General features: G+C 37.8%; 2 protein-coding genes across 3 annotated transcripts; one reads left to right on the top strand and one right to left on the bottom strand.

Annotated features, from left to right (window-relative positions):
• Positions 1–642: 642 nt before the first annotated feature.
• Positions 643–9,422, top strand: tsr (Cofilin/actin-depolymerizing factor homolog tsr). Its single transcript, XM_011069255.2, has 3 exons — positions 643–800; positions 8,363–8,605; positions 8,751–9,422. Exons 1-3 carry the CDS (start codon positions 798–800, stop codon positions 8,949–8,951), a joined length of 447 nt encoding a protein of 148 aa, XP_011067557.1. The 5' UTR covers positions 643–797; the 3' UTR covers positions 8,952–9,422.
• On the bottom strand, positions 8,769–19,470 carry LOC105154123 (limbic system-associated membrane protein). Of its 2 annotated transcripts, none has more exons than XM_087406868.1 (10): positions 19,273–19,470; positions 17,444–17,533; positions 16,239–16,457; positions 15,764–15,885; positions 15,361–15,502; positions 13,889–13,986; positions 11,912–12,214; positions 10,929–11,118; positions 10,703–10,762; positions 8,769–10,161 (listed from the first exon to the last, which is right to left on the bottom strand). In XM_087406868.1, the coding sequence occupies exons 1-10, from the start codon at positions 19,304–19,306 to the stop codon at positions 10,022–10,024; spliced, it is 1,398 nt and encodes a 465-aa protein (XP_087262994.1). In that variant the 5' UTR covers positions 19,307–19,470; the 3' UTR covers positions 8,769–10,021. The 2 variants fall into 2 exon arrangements, with proteins under 2 accessions (XP_087262994.1, XP_087262993.1); XM_087406867.1 differs by having other exon boundaries at positions 16,239–16,475.
• Between the last annotated feature and the right edge of the window lie 1,286 nt (positions 19,471–20,756).

The raw sequence follows: 20,756 nt of genomic DNA on the forward strand, positions 1-20,756 counted from the left end.
GCGCAGTCGCGACGCGTGTGCGCCGGACAGATCGTTCGCACGCCGCTGCCCATATAAGGCAATTTCCCCACGTCCCTGGCGGCGATTGGACCGCGTGACCGGCACGTCCCGCGTCGATGACTGATTCCTCCCGAAAGTCGCGTGTCCGCGAATCGATCTTGCGTAAGTCGCGTATGTACACGCCGGATCGGCCTTGGTCGTCCTATTGGGAAATTCGCGCCGTTATCGCGTTTACTATCCCCGCCGCTAATTTCAATTCGTATTTGTCGCGCATTCTCATTTTACCCGCCGCTTCGTTTCACGTGAATGTCGGCAACGCATTAATTATCCGATTCACAGATCGTCGGGCGCGACGCATTAATTATCCGACGCGTTCATTCTTTTACAATATCGACTAGCATACTTCGTTCCGAATATCGGATAGATTTCCGATTCGCGCGATTTTTCTGTCTCGCGCGCCTATTGTAACGCGCGGTGGCGCGCAACCGCGAATTTTTGACGACGCTTGACGGGGCGCGGGCATCCCATCGCGGGCCAATCGGAACGGCGGGCCGTGGCGGCGCTGCGCGCGCAGGCGTAGGGATACAGGATTCGTGGAGAGAGGAAGAGAGAGAGAGATAGCCGGCTGGTCGTGAGAGAGGAGCCTCCCTTCCCGTTCGCCCGTGTGAGCCAGCCGCGCGATCTCTTCGACTGGACACTACGCCGCTATCCAGTTCCATCACGGCCGAGATACACCGGGAAAGTGTCGGTTAAAGTGCTCGTGACTCTGCCCACTGCTACATCGCTCGCTACGGAAAATGGTAAATATCTGGACGCAACGGCAGCGGCCACCGCCGCCGCCGTCGTCGTCATCACCACCGTCGTTTTGCAAATCGCACAATTCGCGGATATTAACTACCTCGGCGAGGGAAAAGAACGTTCCGTAAACGCGCGACGTCGAGATCGCGGCATCTGTCTATGGCGACGGGCGAGGTTCGACCCGACCCGGCAGCCGACGACGGCCTTTTTGTGGTTATGGCCGCAGCAGACGCGCCGGTCGGCCATTGCTGCCCGGCTCCGAGATACGCCTCCTTTCTCGCAACGGCGACCGCCCGGAAGAATCTCGCGAGTCGCCTGCGCGGCGTCTTCTGGCCTTGTCTCGGCCACGTATCATCGTTCCGCTCTCGTCTATCTCCATCGCAGACCTCATTATTTAGCCTCCTGCGCGGATTACCGCGGCAACGGCGACGGTGACGATCCTTGCGACAGCACGCACGGACTCGCCGTCGTTTCCAGGAAGCGTATGATTCATTTCCACTTCGGCGAGCTAATTGACCGACCGATCAGTGACGACGGAGAATCGCGCGTCACCGCGGCGTGAGATCGCGCTTTTATGCTGGGAGATTGCATTTTCTCGCTCCGTCTTTCTCCATCTCGCTCTCTCTCTCTCTTTCTCTCTATCTTTTCTCTTTCTATCTCCGTCTCTTTCCCTCCCTCTCTATCTGTGTCTCCTCTTCTCTTTGCCTTTCCGAACGTTGCATTGCATCCGATTGCAACCGGTGTCTTGTCACTCTCACGAGTTCGATTCTGTATCCATGAAAATCGGTGTCTCGTGATATAGGGCCATTTCTATAAATATTTTAAATTCAAGTTAACTGGGATTTCGATTCTCGGCTTCATCTCTTTTTAGCTCCGTCCAGGAGATAATCTCGATTTACTTCAACGCGAGAGCGTGCGACGTCCAGGGAGAAACTCGAAATGCGCCGAAATTACCGTAAAGCATTCCGGAGAACATACCTCCGGACGTCGCGACGATCGCCTTGATAAAACGACGTAAAAGGTAACGGCTCGCCGCGAAAGAATGACGGTGACTCGATTCGAGTAACCATAACATTGTAATGGCGCCTTTGCAGCCTTGTGTATTTATTTATTTACTTATATTTTCTATCATTTCTCGTTAGATAAAAACATCGATTGTGCGCGCGCATGTGACACGCTCTACTTGGTTAAATCGAGTATATATACAATATATATATATATATATATATATATATATATATATATATGGGTCATCTAAAAAGTATCCGCGGTTTTTTGTCACTAGATGTGTTGATGATCAACACATCTAGTGACAAAAAATCTCGGATACTTTTTGGATGACTCAATATATGTATGTGTGTGTATGTGTTAACCTACGTAGAAGAAGAGGATGACGCGTGGCCGTTATTAAAAATATAATAAATAAATAATGAGGCGATGATGTATTCTGAAGGTCTTTGGACCTCCTGAATCATTTTCTCCAAATTTATTTTTTGCATGAGTTTAAGGAAAGCTAGCAAACTAATTGAAAGTAACATATGTCAATGTTATAATTTCACACTTAGGCCCGGTTTTTCATTTGCTGGTTAATTTGTGATTGGATTGAACCTGATGATGTAAAAATGATATTTTTCTATGATTAACCATTAAAGTGATATTTTGTAGTGACTTTTAAGATATAATTACAAAATCAGTTATCATTAGTTTACTGACCATAGAAAAATACATTTTGTACATTATCATCAAGAAACGAGGTTAAATCTGAACCACAATTAACCAGATAATAAAAAACTAGACCTCAACAATATAAATATGATATAACATATATACATGTGTGTATATGTGTGTGTGTGTGTGTGTGTGTGTGTGTGTGTATAAATAATGTGTGTGTGTGTGTGTAACAACTGTGCTTAGCAGAAAAAGTAATTTTGCAACAAGATTCTTTAATATAATTATTTACATACATATATACATTTAATATACATTTAGAGCCAATGAGAAATCAAGAATAAAGTCTAGACACAATTAAAAAGCACAAGTAATAAAAACAGGAAATGACAGATTTCAATCTATATATACCAGAATACATAATTCCTGTTAGAGATCTATTATTACCTATTTCTATTGCCTGTTTTTGTTTTTTTTTGTTTTTCAATTGTGCATTAAACTTAAAAACCAATCATATTAAAGAATTCTACGACAGTTTCAAAGCTGCTTTTTCTGTTGACCCAATTATTGATGTTATATTACTTTTGATATCATATTGAGAAAAATTTTGGGTTGAAAATAAACAATTCAGAAAATTCTAATCATATCAATCAGAATTCTGATTATCCCAATTAGAATTATAATAGAATTGTAATATACACATGATATATAATTCAACCAGAATTTCAATTAATACAATCAAGCTTTCCAATGCTTTATTATTGATGTTATTTTTAGTTGATGTTTACTGGAGAGTTAACGAGTTTTGATAAATAATATCATGTTTTATGGAACGTCATTGGGAAAGAAATTCCGCGAGCGGAATCGAAGAGGCGAGATCACTATTGAGTGTCATCCTCAAGAAAACGTCGCCTGTTTTATTTCGGGTGGGCGCTTCGAATCACGTGCTATCAGCAACCACTTCTACTCGAATCTCACTCAGTGGTTCCCACCGGGATCGTCGACAGATCGCTGGAATCTTCTCACATTATCTCGATGATCTGCTCAATCGGCGCGTCGCGATCTACGGAAATCGATGGCAATCAATTTCCATTGACAGCGAGAAATGGCAGGCTTTTCTTCCGGTTACATCACGTTATATCCACCGCTTGAACGAATACAATGTATACTTGATACGTTTGGAATGGGAGAGAAAGATAAATTGCAGGGATTTAATTCGTAATCTATATTTATTACAGCCGAAAAAGCGCCTTTAAAATCACGTTGATTTATATATTAATTGAGAATCTCTGGAATCTCATCTTTCAAGAAACCAAGCCAATATTTCTTCGTAATTGATTGTGTTGATCAAATGTCTCGTAGTGCCGTGATCGTCATTTGAAAGCACGTTTCTACGAAATTTTCTACGAAAATTTTCACAGAGCCACGATTTTGCCAAACACAAAATTAAAATTAAGGTCTAATTATAACTAATTAATTTAATTAACGTTGCTAATTATTTCATACTTCATTTAATTGACGCGCTTTCTTTCTGTAACAACTGTTGTGATAGGCAATGATTTAACAAAAGCTCCAGAAACAAACAAATCAATAACATCAATAATCAGATCATAAAAAATGCTATCAAGTATACTGAAAAAAGCAACTTATTTTATTTTAATATATCTATTATTAAAGAATTGTATTCGCCATGTATTATATATTCCCAAAAACTAATGAAGTAAATCTGATTCTAAAAAGAATGAAATCCCGTTCTTAAAGATTGAAAATTGCAACTCAAGACTGGTTCAGTTTTCATTCTTTAGAGTGAAGTTTCACTTCAAAAAATTTAAAAAGTAGTTGAGACCAAAAACAGAAACAGGGTCTTCAGCGCTAACAAATACATTTTCCTTTGTTGTGCCAAAACTTCTTCCATTGACATTGACATTAAAATCCGATTATTTCTTTACGTGACTCCCTCGACGCGGATTCGGTAAGAGTGAGATTGATGCAATAAGGGACAGCCCGAAGTTGCGAAACGCAGGCAAGCGACGATAGCGGAAGCGTCCAGTTAATATCGCAAAAAGTTGCAACTTCGCGTAACGAAGATGGCTTGCGTTCCTTTATCAAAACCACTTGCAATTCGTGCAGATATAAATAAGACCGTGACTCGATGCTCTTATCGCGTCATATCGCCGTCTCACCGTTCCCTATCAGTGCGATTAAGCACGACCTTAACCCTTCGCGGGTTCGCCTCCGCGGCACCCTTTCGTCGACTGTTCTCCCACGAAGGAATTTTATATCCATGAAAATAATTATAGAGCAACTCGTCGAGTGACGTGATAGCTTTTCTCAACCATGTAAAAATTTATTATTCGCGTACGAGGTGTTTCAAGAACACATGATTGTCGTAACGTTGAACTCAATGGATTTGAAGTCGATTTTATTGTGGTAAAAATATCAAGAATTTTGAACTCTAAGCATTCGAAAACGCAACTTGAATCTTATGTACGAGCACAAAATGTTCTTCAATTAATTTTAAAAAGAATTTACTTATCAAATTTTGATACATGTACAATTATAAAAGTATATATGTAATGAAGAGTTTCTTCGATAATTTTCCAATTTTTTGTAATTTTCCAATTTTCAAATAATTACATATATACCTTTTAATTATATTTGTATCAAAATTTAATAATTTACAATACAATGGAATGTGAACGGCTAAGTGTTGAAACTCTCGAAATTTAGAAACGAAATTTAGAAAGGAAAATGTATATCGAATGTACACTCGAATAGTCATTTTTCCTGAAACGTTTATCTTGGCGTTGTTGGTGAGAAGAGGCTCTCGTAAAACTGTCCCCTTCTCCGATCTGTTAACTCCCCCTCTGGTATCCTCTCGCACCTCGCCGCGCCTCGACGATGACAGTGAACTAGAGAGAGGCGCGATGCACGGCAGTGGTGCGCCAGTAGCTACGGGAGAGGGAAAAATTCAATGAGCCTGTAAGGAGGTCGGTTATTTTCTTGCGGGAGAGAGAGAGAGAGAGAGAGAGAGAGAGAGAGAGAGAGAGAGAGAGAGAGAGAGAGAGAGAGAGAGAAAGCACTCGAAGTTCACTGACGTCTCGTGGCGATGACGGCGGTCGGTTGATTAAACTCTTTGCTCACGTCAGTCTTCCTCTTATCTTGTCACCCCTCAAAGCAGCGTTACTTCATGATCGATTTTTGCCAGTCGAAAATTGGAAAAAAGAGCACGAATTGTTCGATAGATATTAGCTATACTTTGTTTCTTGCAAAGTCTAAAGTTTTTGTCAAATTATAATATTTACAGAGATTATAAATTTTTTATCTGTTAAAGATTTTTATCTGTTAAATAACTTCAGTTTACACTAGTTAATATTATATTTTTTCAATACTATATTTTTTCTATGAATGGCCACATGGTAAAATTTTAGAACTTTACGAGCTAAGATATTATATACATATGTATACAGTAGCAAGAGAGAATGTTAGATAACAAAAGCAAAAACAAATTTCTGCAAATTTTTTATTGGTGAAATTCAAAATATAATAATTATGCAAGTTGACACATTATATCATAATTTGTCAACTTCTCAATAACGGTCGTGTAATTTTTTTCTATGAGGCGAAAAAGTGAAAATTTTATCATTGAAGGTAATAGAGAAATTTGTCACTCTTAATGTTTTCACTCTAAGAAAAAAATTACACGGTCACTGCCCTGGTTACAGTGCACTGTCTCACTGGATCAGTTTTATAGCTTTTTTTCCACTAAACTATAAATTTTTTCCACTGGGAAAACATGCAACACTTGTGCAAATCGGTTTTACGTATTTTCAATGTCAATAAATAATTTAATCGTTTCAATGTTATAAGGTTATCGTGACGACAAAGAATGTAATTAAAAGGATTAAATTATTTATTAAACTAAAAATATGTGAATCAATTTGCATTCAATTGCACTCAGTGTGCATCAGTGTTACACTAGTTTTCCCAGTGGAAAATGCTTTAATCAATTTCCAATTTGCAATCCTCGCTCATGTTATCTGATACGTGTATATTTCTCTTAATTAAATGTAGAAAGCTGAAGAAAGCACATAGATTTATTGATGAATCATCCTCGGCCTGACCTTATGTGCGGCTTGCGCTAAGGGGTACAACACGCCCCAGAAGAGGGAGCCCCTTTTAACCGGCGTCCCCTGTCGCCACCCTGTTAGGATATCGACCCAGGAATTGCATCCTCTGCGTTCTCGTCGGCCACCCTCCAATCGTCGCGTTTCTCGCAGGATCCCCCTCGCACTCCGATTCATATCCGCTACGTTTCTTCGGTCATGTGGAACGAGCGGCGATGCATTAGTACGGGTGTCGGCTATCGAGGACGTCCGTATTTGAGCCTCACGCCATAATTAACGATCAGGAATCCGCCTCGCGAATATTCATTTGCTTCCACGAAATTCGAGCTGACGTTATGCGACGTCATTTTAACGAGACTGAACGTCGATAATTGAACAGCCAGGAGGAATCTCGTACAAAAAATATCCGCAATTTGGATGTAACTTCAATAATCATTCAATATAAAATTATTTTTAATATAATATTTATCACAATTAGAAGACGTAGTAGTAATTTTTATCTCTAATCGAATACTGTAACTTTCAAAATATAGATGTTTATACGACACGGAAGATCAAGTGGTCACCCTTTGAGTGCCAATTTCACTTTCATACATTTGCCAAAACTGAGGGAAAATTTGTAGCGATGTGGAACATCGGATTTGTGTAGATACACTGAAAGAAAAATGATGTTGTAGCAACAACATTATTTTAATTGAAATTAATTTTCTTAATTCATAACAGTATTAATCAAACAAATAAAATTGTATCAAAACAAGAATATGGTATATTTGTCAAATTATAATATTTATTTTATAATAAATATATAATTTGTTAAATATATCAGGCTCAATTATTTTCAATTAAAATAATGCCATTGATATAACATTTTTTTTTCAATGTAAAATAACACAACTTGACAAAAAACGACTTAAGAAAAAGAATTTCTTATAGCTCTTTTTGATGCTCGATAGGATCCATATTTGGCCACAAATTTGAAATTGATTCGGACGATCATTCTCTTTCATAAGTTTAGATATTTTTATTGAACGATACAATTTAAAAGTTGAGATTGCAAGAATTGGAAATGGTAAAAGTATTCGACCTTTTCCTTTAGTTCATTTGTGTCCTAATATCAAGGCAATCCAGCATGGTCGTATTTCACGAATTTCCGCGGTGCGGAGAGAAAAGACGACCGGCTGAAAGTTCGTAGCGCGCGGCACGTGCCTGAGAGCCAGGGGATAACTTTAGAAGTGGATCGTCGGATCTCTTTTAGCGTTGGGATTCGCGCGTGGGAAGAATTTATTTCGGTAGCGCGTCCCCCACGTATTTTGCCCGCGAAATGGGCTTAAACGGCCCGACTGACACGGCAGCGTGCGACGTGTGCCGATTGCTGAATGCCGATGTTATCATGTTGACGCGAGGTGGTCCTACTGATCCAATCAACCTGACCATTGTAGGGCGACAGTCAATTGAACGATGAAATTCATGCGATTTTGTGTTCAGGTCATCACTGACAGATGTCAACGAATATATTCTATATATGGTTCTATATGTTCAATTCCTTTCGTAATAAAATAACCTTCGAGCGAAATGAAATATTATATACTGATAAAAAAATATCTCGGAGATTTTTCCTTAAATTGATAAGAAGATATAAAATACACGCGATAATACATCAATACGTTAACGTTTTAAAAACGTCAATAAAACATTGTAGTCACTTATCTCGTTTTTTCTTCTCACTTTGTCACCACAATAATCTGTATTGTTTACATGTGTTTTATTAGGCATCTGGAGTAACAGTCGCGGACGTTTGCAAGACAACGTACGAGGAGATAAAGAAAGACAAAAAGCACCGATATGTGATTTTCTACATCAAAGACGAAAGGCAGATAGATGTTGAAGTTATCGGACCTCGCGACGCGGCTTACGACGCTTTCCTTGAGGATTTACAGAAGGGCGGTAGCGGGGAATGCCGTTATGGCCTGTTTGACTTTGAATATACCCATCAATGTCAGGGTACTTCCGAGGTAATTATCTGACCATATCTATTTTCATATAAACTATGAGTATATACTTCGTATATACTGATATGTACATAAAAAATATTGTTAGAGCTATTCGATAATAAATATTTTTTTAAAGATATATCATTGTGTGTTATTCTTTTCTTAGGCATCCAAGAAACAGAAATTGTTCCTGATGTCGTGGTGTCCTGACACGGCCAAGGTTAAGAAGAAGATGTTGTACTCGAGTTCCTTCGATGCTTTGAAAAAGTCGCTGGTCGGTGTGCAAAAGTATATACAGGCGACAGACTTGTCGGAGGCATCCGAGGAGGCTGTCGAGGAGAAACTTCGAGCTACCGACAGGAATTAGGAGTATTCCAGCAAAACCCAAAACCACTATTACGAGATAAGAAAAAAGAAAATCAAGTGGAATACAGTACATCGCGAATTAACTTCCCAGAAACAAAAAAAAACAATGCTCTATACTGTCGTTGCATCGAGGGTTCACGTTTTTACACATTTTTCACTTTTAAACGAGACCGATTATCAAGTATTTTGCGCTACATATGTTAGTCATCATGGGAGTGAATATTATAGCAAAAGAAAATAGAAATGGAAAAAAGGAAGGAAAAAAAAACAAAGGGCAAGCATCCCTTTTCATACTGCGGACGTTGTGTGAATCTGTCTAATATTAATATTATACTATATTATTATATAATTATAAGATAATTGTACAAGAATACAAAACAATTTACAACCAGTCAAGCAGTAAGATCCAGAATTATTACACTTTTTTTCTCACTGGCTGTACAACATTTAAATTAAATTCATTTCATTATGACTCCTTATGATGTCCTGTCAGTAAAACCTATTGTATTCTCAACATTTTCGCACATTTATTTCGACACCGAGACTATTTGCGAAAGGTACGGATAGGGAAATAAACTATGAGAAAAACAAAACGAAAATTGGCCGATAATACAGCATTTGTAGAATTTGCCGAGACAAATTCTACATAAAGCAAAATTTCTGCAACTAGTCTCGACTGACGATATTATTTCCAAGTGATAAAAGGCAGGTTCCGAACTATGCAACAGAGTTTACCGACGAAATTAATTTGCTAAAATTATTAATACTTATTTTTATATCGTTTTAATTATACAAATCATTCGGTTTTAATTATACAATCAAAAATTGCAGTAAAAATTTAAAGATGAAATTATAAAACAGTAAAAATTTATACTCTAATTTTTTTTTATATTATGACTAATGATTGTTCAGAGTGAACTAACCATGTAAGAATAATACTATAATCTTCGTTAATGAAAATGATTCATTGATGCGCAAACATGACTGATAACGATAATATTTAACAATAGCCGTATCATATACGTATAAATTACAACAATCTACTTTATATTCTTCGCATTTTATACAACATTAGTTAAATCTATCGCGTGTTATGATTAAAATACATAGCGTACTTAATATCAACGATAAGACTTGCGATTGATTATAAATCGATCCGCTTGCATCCGTTGTCAGAAGATAATGCTGCGACATTGAAGGCAGCTGTATGACTACAAACAGATAACACAAGTTATTAATCTTTAACAATTACTAATTATTTTATTTTTTAAAACTTCTTTTCTTTTGTATTCTCGCACATATCTTACGAATCGTAATTCTGCTTAAGAATAACGTGAGATGATATACACATATTTATCATGGTATTCTTTTCTATAAAATTTTAACAATCTCTTTAAAGGAAACTTATTTAATCTTAATTAAATAAATTCAATATTTGATATTGTATAGATTTTTGAATATGTTAAGATATGTATGTCCCATTTGACATAAAAGAGTATACACAACTGAATTAAATAACATAATTTATTTTTATAATTGTCAATTGAAAAGATAATTCTTGAATTTTCGAGATGTTAAGTAATGAGGAAAATTTTAACAATTATTTTTATATTCAAGCCAAAATAAATAAGGTCACGATATAAATAAAAATTTTTAATATAGTTTAGTATGATCGAGGATACAAGAGGGATTAAGATTAATTCTTAGCAATTAGCTAAAAGAAAAAAAAATTGAAATAGAAGTCAGATTTACCTGCTATCCTGTTCTGTTCTTGATCATCATCCATCTCGGAATTTTCGCTGGAATCGACAGCTGCAACGAGCAAAATAGGACACGATATACTATCACATACGATCTGGGTTTCCTCTTACGGACGTATCTTTCCTCGCAATCATTATGTCGCGCGCGAGCGCAAAATAGAGGGAACGAGAGGTAGGAGGCAACGGATATATGCGAACGACTTATCTTTATTACTTACGAGCTCCTTCGGTGTGAAAGCGCAGTATCTCCGAAGGATGACTCCATCCGTAACGATTTCTGGACAAAACGACCGCCTCGTAATAGGTTGCCGCGTCCAACCCTGTCAGATTGAAGGAGCGAACATGCATCGGGCTGATGTCACCGCCGCCAGCAGGAATATACAATTTGTGCCATTCACCGCCATTCTTCTACGACGTATTAAAAAATAGATCCGTAAAAATCTTCGATCACGCTGAAATCGATTTTTAAAGGGCACAAAAGCGCGATCCATAAAAATCTGTTCTACATAATATTATATTGTTTTATTATATAGTTATAAGATTATTGCACAAGAATGTGCAAAATTTACAAGTTAAACAGTGAGAACGGAATAATTTTATTTTTTCTCATTGGCGGTAAAGTATTTAAATTAAATTAATTTCATTCTGATATTTTGTCAGGAAAACTCATTACATTGCCAACATTTTTCACATTTTCTGTAAATTATTTCGAGGCCGAGACGACTTGAAAGGCACTTGATAAAATGAAGGAAATGAATTACCCCTCAAAAGAAGGAAAAAAATATTAGCTGATAAAACAGCTTTCAATCTTCGTAGAGCGTGCTGAAACAACCCAACAAATATTTTGTTACTTCAATATTCTGCATTTCGCTCTGCACTTCCGGCATCTCTTTTTTACCTTATTGCGGATTCAGGTAACGGTTAAAGCAAGAAGCGTATTTTATGACTGAAGATTCTAGTAATAAGCCGTCGGGCATTGCCTTTTGTTCAATTATTCCTGCGAGCTCTTGCATGCGCGGCAGCCATCAGAATCGTAACGCGAACAACACACGAAAACCGCGGACTGGATCCCACGCCTCATTTAGAAGAGGACGAAATGTTAATTTTGAGATATTGATTTAATTCATATCGATTTTACCAAGATTTCGTATGGAACGGGTCTCTTTATTGATCAACAATTCAGCTATGAACGAATTCTCACCTTGTATCTGCGAAACCAAAACTGATATTGGATGATAGGACTGTAACTGTCGGCGAACCAGATAAAGTTATACGACGTGCTAGATGCGCTGCAAGATTCTTTTTGGAACACTGCCGGATTCGCGATCTGCGATAATTCGATGATCTTCTCGGTGATTCCCATGGAATTTGAAGCTCTGCATGTGTAGGAACCGGAATCATTTGACATTACGTATTTTATCAATAGACTGTAATTGTTCTCGGTGCTATATTTCACTATCCGCGACGTGTAGTTTATCGTCTTGTTGTTGAAATACCATTCAACCTAAAAGAAAAGAGACGAGTGCAAAATTCTCATAATTTGTCGGAACAATTAATTTTTACAATTTTTCGATGTACGATATTGGTAACGTTATTCCACTCGAATCGCCGAGTGCTGTGATAACGCAATTCTCCCTGGCTCGTTCGGTCCTTTTTTTGCGAGGAAGTAAAAAAAGTATAATAAGTCACGTGCCCCACGAATCGATTTGTCACGTGCGACTAGCTTTAAAGGATCACGGTGAGAAATTGCTTGGTAGATAGAAGGGGCGGTTTCATTTAGTTACCAAGCGTGAAGAACTCGTTGAAATCTAAAAGACGAGAGAGTGCCGTATTGCCAGAAAAATATTTCGTATTTGTATTGGACGTCGAAACCCGATCGATCGTATCGTTTCGGATGCTTCGTTATTGTAGATGTAAGAGGGAACATTTTTATCGCATATTAAAGTTTCGGAATTCGGGACGGGAGCGTAAAAATTTATTTTTACAATATATTATACGTGAGAGCTATCGGACCCCTGTTTTATCTTTTCAAAGTATTTTACGTTATTTTGTAGTTAATAAGGGTGCAGAAATTATTCGACCGAGGCAAGTAATCACGTGCATACAATTTCGCATTGGCCTCGAGAGAGGACAGAAAAATAGAGAAAGAAGGAAGAGACCGAGGTCTTCATTCTTGCAGAAGTAAGTTCCATTCGTATTTATTTTTCGACTTTCTTGTTTTTTATGGAAAATCCTCGATTTAAGGAAGTTGTAAGGGCATAAAACACATATATTAATATTTACGCTTTAAACAAACTACATACATGTGAAAATTGTGTTCATTCTGTTTTTATTGAGCAACACATTTTTATAGATTATTTATTTTATTTTATATTATTTTTATTGTTATAAACAAAAATTTTTTAAATAATAACAAAAATCTCAATTTTTTAATATAAATATTTTAAGTATCAAAAACGACTTATGCAGTTTCGTTGAGATTCACCAATTAGTTTTTTTTTTATAACACACAAATAAATATTTTGTTTATTTACTGAACAATTAATGTCTGCATCTCAATGTAACTTTACATAAATATTTTTGAATTCATAAAGTACTTATATAAAAAATTGAGATTTTTATTATTATTTTATAATACATTTTTACATATTTCTATTAGAGTACAAATTTAAAAAATGTTACTTTTTATTAAAATAATTTTTCATCCAGATGGTCAACTGTCTCTAATTTTATTACTTTTAAATGCAATTTAGGATAATCTGTAATTTTTCCAATAATTCTTAACATATTGCATTTGCCTTACAATCTCCTTAAGGATTGCTCTTCAATATGCGGTTAAAGTTTCACTACAAATGCTTCAAAGCATCTGCTTTATATCAATCGAAAGAAAGAATTTTATTAATTAACCCATAAAAAAATGTTGCAAAGTATTTATAGTATCATGTTGACCCTTAGAAGTATATCGAAGAGAGATACGCCTACAACCACGACTGATTTCCGGTGCGAAGTTCGCTCGCGTACTTGCATGTAATTAAAAGTCCGATTACGGGAGGACTATGCCGAAGTGACTTGCACGCGCGTGCACGTTCTTTGCAAGTTACGTCGTTAATTATTGTTCGAACTATTAATTAACGCGCAATTGCGCGCCATTGACAGTCTTAGAGAAAAGCAGTCTCACCTTCGCCTCGGGCCAAGCGGACACTGTGCAATCCAGAGTTATTCGTATCCCCGGATTCGCATGCACCCATGGTTTCTTCACGTAGATCTCCGGCTTATCTGCGTAGATACTCAATGTACATACAGCATTAAAAGATTACTTTACCTGAGAATAGTCATCTGGGGGGTTTTTATACGCCAGCGGCGAAAAAATGTGAATTGTAGAATATTGTTTCGTATGGATATTGTTTAACATATCCTCTTTCTTTTTTAATAACTATGTTTTACGAATTTTTAAATATGTAATTCCACCCAAAATCCGCAATAAAAAAAGCGTTAATGTACTTAATGTACTTAACGTGCTTATTCCATTTGATACTTATTTGATTTCTATTTACTTTTCTTAGAAAATCGTGATTAAGTCCATACGAATAAATCGAAGTTTCTCGAATAAATCGAAAAACGATAATATACGATATTTTGTTAATAATAGAGATTTCAATTTAATTGGAGTGTAAAAATATCCCGTGAGCATTTATATTAAAAAAAAAAAAGAAAAAAAAGATGACTACTCTCAGATTAAAGATTCAATTGCGATAATATTCACTCGAGTAAATTGATTTAGGCTCATTTTTACAAAAGTATATCAACTTGAATCTCGGTTTTATTTAATCTTTATCTTTTTATAGTTCTATAATGGAGAGAAAGATAAAAAGTAAATTAAACTGAAATTATCGCAGAAATGAGCATTAGGGTGATTCCGGTAAAGCTCTGATTAACTAATCGGCAATTAATCAACTAACAGAATCAGCAAAATTTCAAACAAAATAATTTATTATATCTGATCTAATCCTTTTCCTTATTAGATTAAACGAGAAATTAATAATTAATTCTATCCGCGTTAACAATATTATATTATAATAGAACAGGTATTGTTTGATAAGATTGTTAATAGACTATCAAAGTTCAGATCAAAGTCACTCTAGTTATTTAATCACATATACATTAAAGCACGCACATGTACACAATCATGTCGTTTATGTCTTTAAAGCAGCATTTCTGAGGTACATATAAGACTTGTTTTGATATTGCAAAAGCGAAAGGATTGTTAGCGCATTACAAGGTTGATTAACATCTGCAAAACACTCGTAGCAACTGTACAATCAGCATAATTGGCTCGCTCATGCGTTTGATTGGAGTACTAAAGGGAGCAATCTGCGGCAATTTCTTAATTGTGCTGCTACGTGGCGTGAAGGAGGATAGGGCGCGATTTGCATGATCGTTTCAGTGCGGTCGTAATTAAACTCGATTAATCGCGGGTGCTCCCGAAACGAAGCTCCGTAAAGCCCGTATTGCAGCTAATAATGAAGTCACCCAGCGTACACAGATACACATGGATGAGGTAGGAAGCTGACGTTATTTGTCCTCATTTTGATGTCAAAATCACGGCAAATAACACGTCGGTTTGCCTGCAGAGAATACACTGGGACTCACATCTGATACGTAGGTCTATATGCGCCTCCGCCGGTTCGCCGATTCCGTTATTGGCGACACAGATATACCTGCCGGAAAGATTTCGGTTGTCGGCGGAAAATCTCAGGACCGCTCGAGTGTCCCTGAATGGAATTTCCCTGCCCTGCGAAGAAGAAAAAGAAAAGCACGCTTTACCATCCGGGACAATGCACCGCTCCAATTTAAATTGACTTATGATCCGATTGGGAGAAATCTCACGAACGGACATCCGCGTTCGAGTTTCATTCTTTTTCCGTTCTTTCATTATTTTCCCCCTCTCATCAAACGTTTCCCATCAACGAGGGAACGTTTGACGCGGATATCGCGTAATATCGTTGGCATATAGGTAATGGTATATATCGAATAGCCCAGGAATATCGATTACCTTCGTCCTCCAACTTATGACGGGGGCCGGTACACCCTTCGCCACGCATTGCATTATCACTTCCTCGTTTAGATCGACCTCCAGCTCGCCGCGCTCCGGTACCGTCTCCACGCTGGATGGATCTGAGCGGAATGGAGCGCGAACGAATAAATAAAAATCTCCGTTGTACGCATTTTGTAAGTCAACTTTACATCGTTTACGTCATGTTTGTGCAAAATTCAGATCCCCGCCTTGTCAGACGAGGAGTCTCGGCGGGATCGGTAGAAGTCAAACGGTTGGATGCGATCGTAGATAGATTGCGATCGCCGCAAGAACTCAAGGAGATGGATAGACGTTTCGCAAAGAACTCTAGAATCCTTTCGACGCGTCGATCCGTCTCGATATACAAGAGACAGATTTTATCCCCCCCCTGGGACATTATATGGGGGGTATATCCCGCTTATCGTGGGGTATATACATACCGCAATGTACTCACACATCACTTCGATCTCGTGTACTTGCGTGACGTGTCCCCACGGAGATGGTCGGATTGCCTGGCACACATACGGCCCGCTATCCTCCCGTTGGACGTGGTGGACCCGCAGACTGCCGTTGCTATACAGGGTGATTCGTTCGGACGATTGCTGTTCTTGCCCGAAGCTGCTTTCAGCCAGAAGGATCTCATCTCGCCACCATCTCACCCTAGTTTGCGCGTCTACACGAGCAGAAATAACTATATTTTTCCATATACTCGAACAAATCCTCGCCCGTGCCTGAAGTGGCGTCTACAATGAGATTTTAGTTCCCGAAACACAATAGATGTAGAGCGGTATTCATCGTCCATTCTTATGTTAAGTAACTTCTGTTTTAAGTAACTTCTCAAGATGCTAATATAATCTTCTATGTAATTGGTTTATGACATCAAGACTGTACTTAAGACAGTCTCAAATATAAGAATCGATTGTAAATATTGGCTATCTTAACCAATTCTAGTAAAATATTATTCTCACATTCGATGTAATTGATTAAGACTTAATTCCTTAAGACTTAATTAAGGCTTATCATACCTATTTTATTTCGGGACAGGCTTGAGTTTTACGCCTTAAAATCTCACTGTAGACGCCACTTAAGTCTGAAGCCTAAAACCAACACACGTAGTACTTGTACTACCTGCTAACAAGGGGCGAAAAAACAAACCTCGGTAGAAAAGGGTTTGTTTCTTTTTCTCTTTAAACAAGGTAAACCAACTGACGTGCAAAAAAAAAAAAGAGAAAGAATGGAATGAATATGCAAAAATATAAAATATCAACGTTCGTCTTAATGAAGCAAGATTTTTAACGAGACTTATAACGATTCATTTATAATGCTCCTGGCGATACAGAGCTCAGCTTACGGCAGTTGCACGGAAATACACCCTTTTCCATGTGCCACTTTATCCTAATTTTGTACGCCCGCATAGGTAGGAATAACGACGTTTCAAAAGACACCCCGCGTTTGTTATCGCGTGGGTTGAGATTGCGGGTTGTGGAGTGTCAGGCAATTTCGTAAATGGCAGTAATTCTACACCAGCGCGTACGTGCGCGCACACTTGACGAAATGAGAAAGAAGAAAGAAGTACGAACGAAGAAACGGACAATTAATCTTTTCGCGGAGAAACGCGAAGAGCATAAAATCAATCATTAAATTATATAACAAATATACCTTCCACGTAGCAAGGCAGCAAGACAGTCTTGTTCTCGTAAGTTTGTACTGTAGTTGGATGACCGTCGCGGTTTGTCGCAGCTTGAACTCCTGTAACACACACACACACATATATATATATATATATACATATATATATATATATACACATATATAGATATATGCCCACAAATACAACATAATAATAACTAAATTATCATTTAACGACGCCGCGGCAAAGTGGTCGCCGCATTGCGAAATCGCGTTCGCGCCTCCGTGCGAGACTTAATCATCCTGTTTTTTTCTCTTTCCTTCGATTCTCGGCACGCAAAATCCCTCGCGTTACTTATCTCGCGCATGAGAGCGCGGAATTTATTTTTGCAACCCTCGAGCATGCACGCGCACTGGAGATCCATTTCTTTCTTTATGATCGATCGCCATACAGCGTCGTGCCGACCGCCGGCTTGCATACGTAACAGGTCAGCCTTGCGAAAGCGAAACTACAACGCAATTATGCCTTCTCACACGCACTTGCGGAAGTACATCGGGGGTGGGCAAATCGATTGCCGAAGTTGCATGCGTCTGATGTGAGTAAGCAAACAAGGCACAGTTTTACAATACGTCCCTGTATGACCACAGTTTTCCCTCTCGAAAAAATCGATCCTCATACGGAAATATGGCTATAATTACGCCGCCGCCATAAGGAGATATTTTAGTCCGATTAACTCGTGTGGTTTCGATCACGAGAAAACTAGGTTGCGCCCGAACATGTTCTTTGTTATCGCGACGATTATCTAAAGTGGGAAAACAATAAAGTGAAAATTGAATCAATTTCATTCACATTCGCGTAAATGCTGCATGGAGGCCGCATGGAGCAAAGGAGCTTTTAAGAAATGAATATTTTCTTGTCTCTCAGGGATCTCTCCATAATACAGGCAATTCACTTTTTTTTTCCCCTCTTAATCCGCTTGCAAATTCTGAAACTCTGAAGGAGTTATTTTTAACAACTCGAATACGTCAGCGAAAATATTCCTCCGAGCGCAAGATAGCCGGGAGCAGAGAGAGGCGCGTTCTAGTTTTTTTATCACCCTTCCGACTCAATTCTTCGAATACGGATACTTGTTCAAAATGCGTGCGAGAATAACAAAACGTTATAGTTCTAGAAATTTATGAACGATCCGGAATTCTGATAATTTTCTCACTTTTTTTCTTTCCAAAAACAACGTGATATGATTCTATCAAACATTTTCTACTTTTAATATCATTCGCGATTCTTGCAACACCGGGCAACAAAATTTTATCCTTTTTTGCATCGCGAATGTGAATAGTCAGTTCCGATGTATTTTTGTCTGTTGAATGAGAATCCATTGTTCAAGTTTGGCTTAAAATAATTTTAAGAAAAATGGCATCAAAGAGGTAAAAAGTGACAATTTCGAAGGTTTTATGGCGTAGCACCTGGCAGGAAATTTTACTTCTAAATTTCGTCGAAAAATGACTATTCATACTCGTATCGTAAAAAATGATGATATCACTCAATTCTTACATTTAAACTCGGATTTTTTAAACTTTTAATATAACATGAAAACTATAGTCAGCATTTATCCAATCTTAAGATATTTTAAGCAATGTTTTAAGATGTTAATACAACTCTTTGATTGATTGTGACATCTTAAGACTGCATACAAACGGTCTTGAATATAATATAAGAATTGACTATGAAAACCGACTTAAGAGTCAATTTTTACTGACATATTCGTTATCATAAAAATTATCAAGAATTAATTAACTATTTTGATACAGGAAACGATTTCAACGTTGATTAGTGTAATCATTAATATTTCATACGATACCTGTCATACAGAGTATCCAAACAAGAAGTAGCATCTCTCAAGAACAATTACACGCGCGTTACAAATGTAAAATGGTTCGAAAATGTTCAAGGAAAATTCGTGTCAAAATCACATTGAAAAAAGACGTTCTTTCTTATGCACGTGATTCCTTCGGTCCTCCACGAGACACTGATCTCGCTTTAAGATGCGAATCGTGTTCCACACGATCTTAAACATACACGCACGCACCGACACGCACACGCACGTATATCATCGCACGTAATTATGTCCACTTGTCCATTGCACGAATCAAGAAGGAGGTACTCATGTCACATACAGTCGAAGCCAATCGACGATCCTCATTAATTTATTATGTTTCACCTTCGGTGAGTGTCAGTTGAAATATTTATGAGAGTTACAACTGACTATCAGCTAATTATTATTGACGTTAAAAATAATCAATATAAAGAGATTACCTCCGTCATAAAATGTATCAATAAATAAATTTCACGCGCTACGTATAAATTGAATTATGCCAATTTGAATAAAACATTTGGAACGCGATCGGAACAATTTTACGAAGCATCGTATGGTGGTTCACTAAACTGACGCTAAACTGACGCTTCCCCGAATGAGAGAGAGAGAGTAAGATTTGAGAACCATCGTCTTCTGTTGCAAAGCGGCAACGTTACTATAGGGGCATAGGGTGTCCACCCACGAACACCAAAGGCATTCTTCTATAATTTGTTCAATTTACGCATGAACACGCACCGTGTATAGAACCATTCGTCGGAGTTATCCATTAGACCGTTAATCTAATAAGCGATTCGCCGCTTCAACGCTTCTTAGATCATTGTGATGGTTTCGTTCGTGTGTCCCCTCCTTTACACACAAATACATTGTACAAATAAAAAAAAGAGGAAATGAAAATGGTCGCCAGTTTCAAATAACGCTGCTACAATTCTGTCACTTTTTATGTCTTTTGCCATTTCATATTTTCCACCGTCACAAACGATTTTATTTTTAAGTTACATATCCGACATTATATCCCATATATATATCTTCGTGCTGGCGCGAAAAAATGTATATTCTCATCCATTATTACTGAATTATTTCCCGAACGAATCGTTTGCCCCCGAGGCGGAAGTAGCAATAAACGGTTAATGCTTTATCGCCAGCTTTTAACTTTTTCCCGACGTCCGTCGCTGGGTATCTACAATTCAAAAATCTGAATACTTTATGCACCACTGTAAAACCTTTATGCATAAACGTGCACGAGCCGATCTTTTTATGGATGTCTGCACGCCAGATTCATTCGATCAGCTCTCCTCGTTTTTTTGAATGAAAAGAGACTATTTGAGTAATGGTTCCTTCGATGCGCTATAAATAATGGTACAATAATGTATCTATATCTATACAGATATATGTACATCGGACGAGTAATACGTATAATAAATATTACATATCCGTGATGAATAACAAATCGCTAAATCAAAACTTGATAT

This window comes from Acromyrmex echinatior, chromosome 6, assembly GCF_024713525.1.
Source record: "Acromyrmex echinatior isolate Ae372 chromosome 6, ASM2471352v2, whole genome shotgun sequence".
NCBI lineage: Eukaryota > Metazoa > Arthropoda > Insecta > Hymenoptera > Formicidae > Acromyrmex > Acromyrmex echinatior.

Excerpts from the sequence above, each read along its gene's own strand:
- tsr (XM_011069255.2), top strand. Across the intron at positions 8,606-8,750 it reads AATGTCAGGGTACTTCCGAG|GCATCCAAGAAACAGAAATT; the intron begins GTAATTATCTGA and ends TTCTTTTCTTAG.
- LOC105154123 (XM_087406867.1), bottom strand. The coding sequence starts at position 19,306 with ATGCTACTTCTTGTTTGGATACTCTGTATGACAG. Across the intron at positions 15,886-16,238 it reads ACACGAGATCGAAGTGATGT|ATCCATCCAGCGTGGAGACG; the intron begins GTGAGTACATTG and ends CATTCCGCTCAG. Across the intron at positions 10,162-10,702 it reads AGAACAGAACAGGATAGCAG|TCATACAGCTGCCTTCAATG; the intron begins GTAAATCTGACT and ends ATCTGTTTGTAG.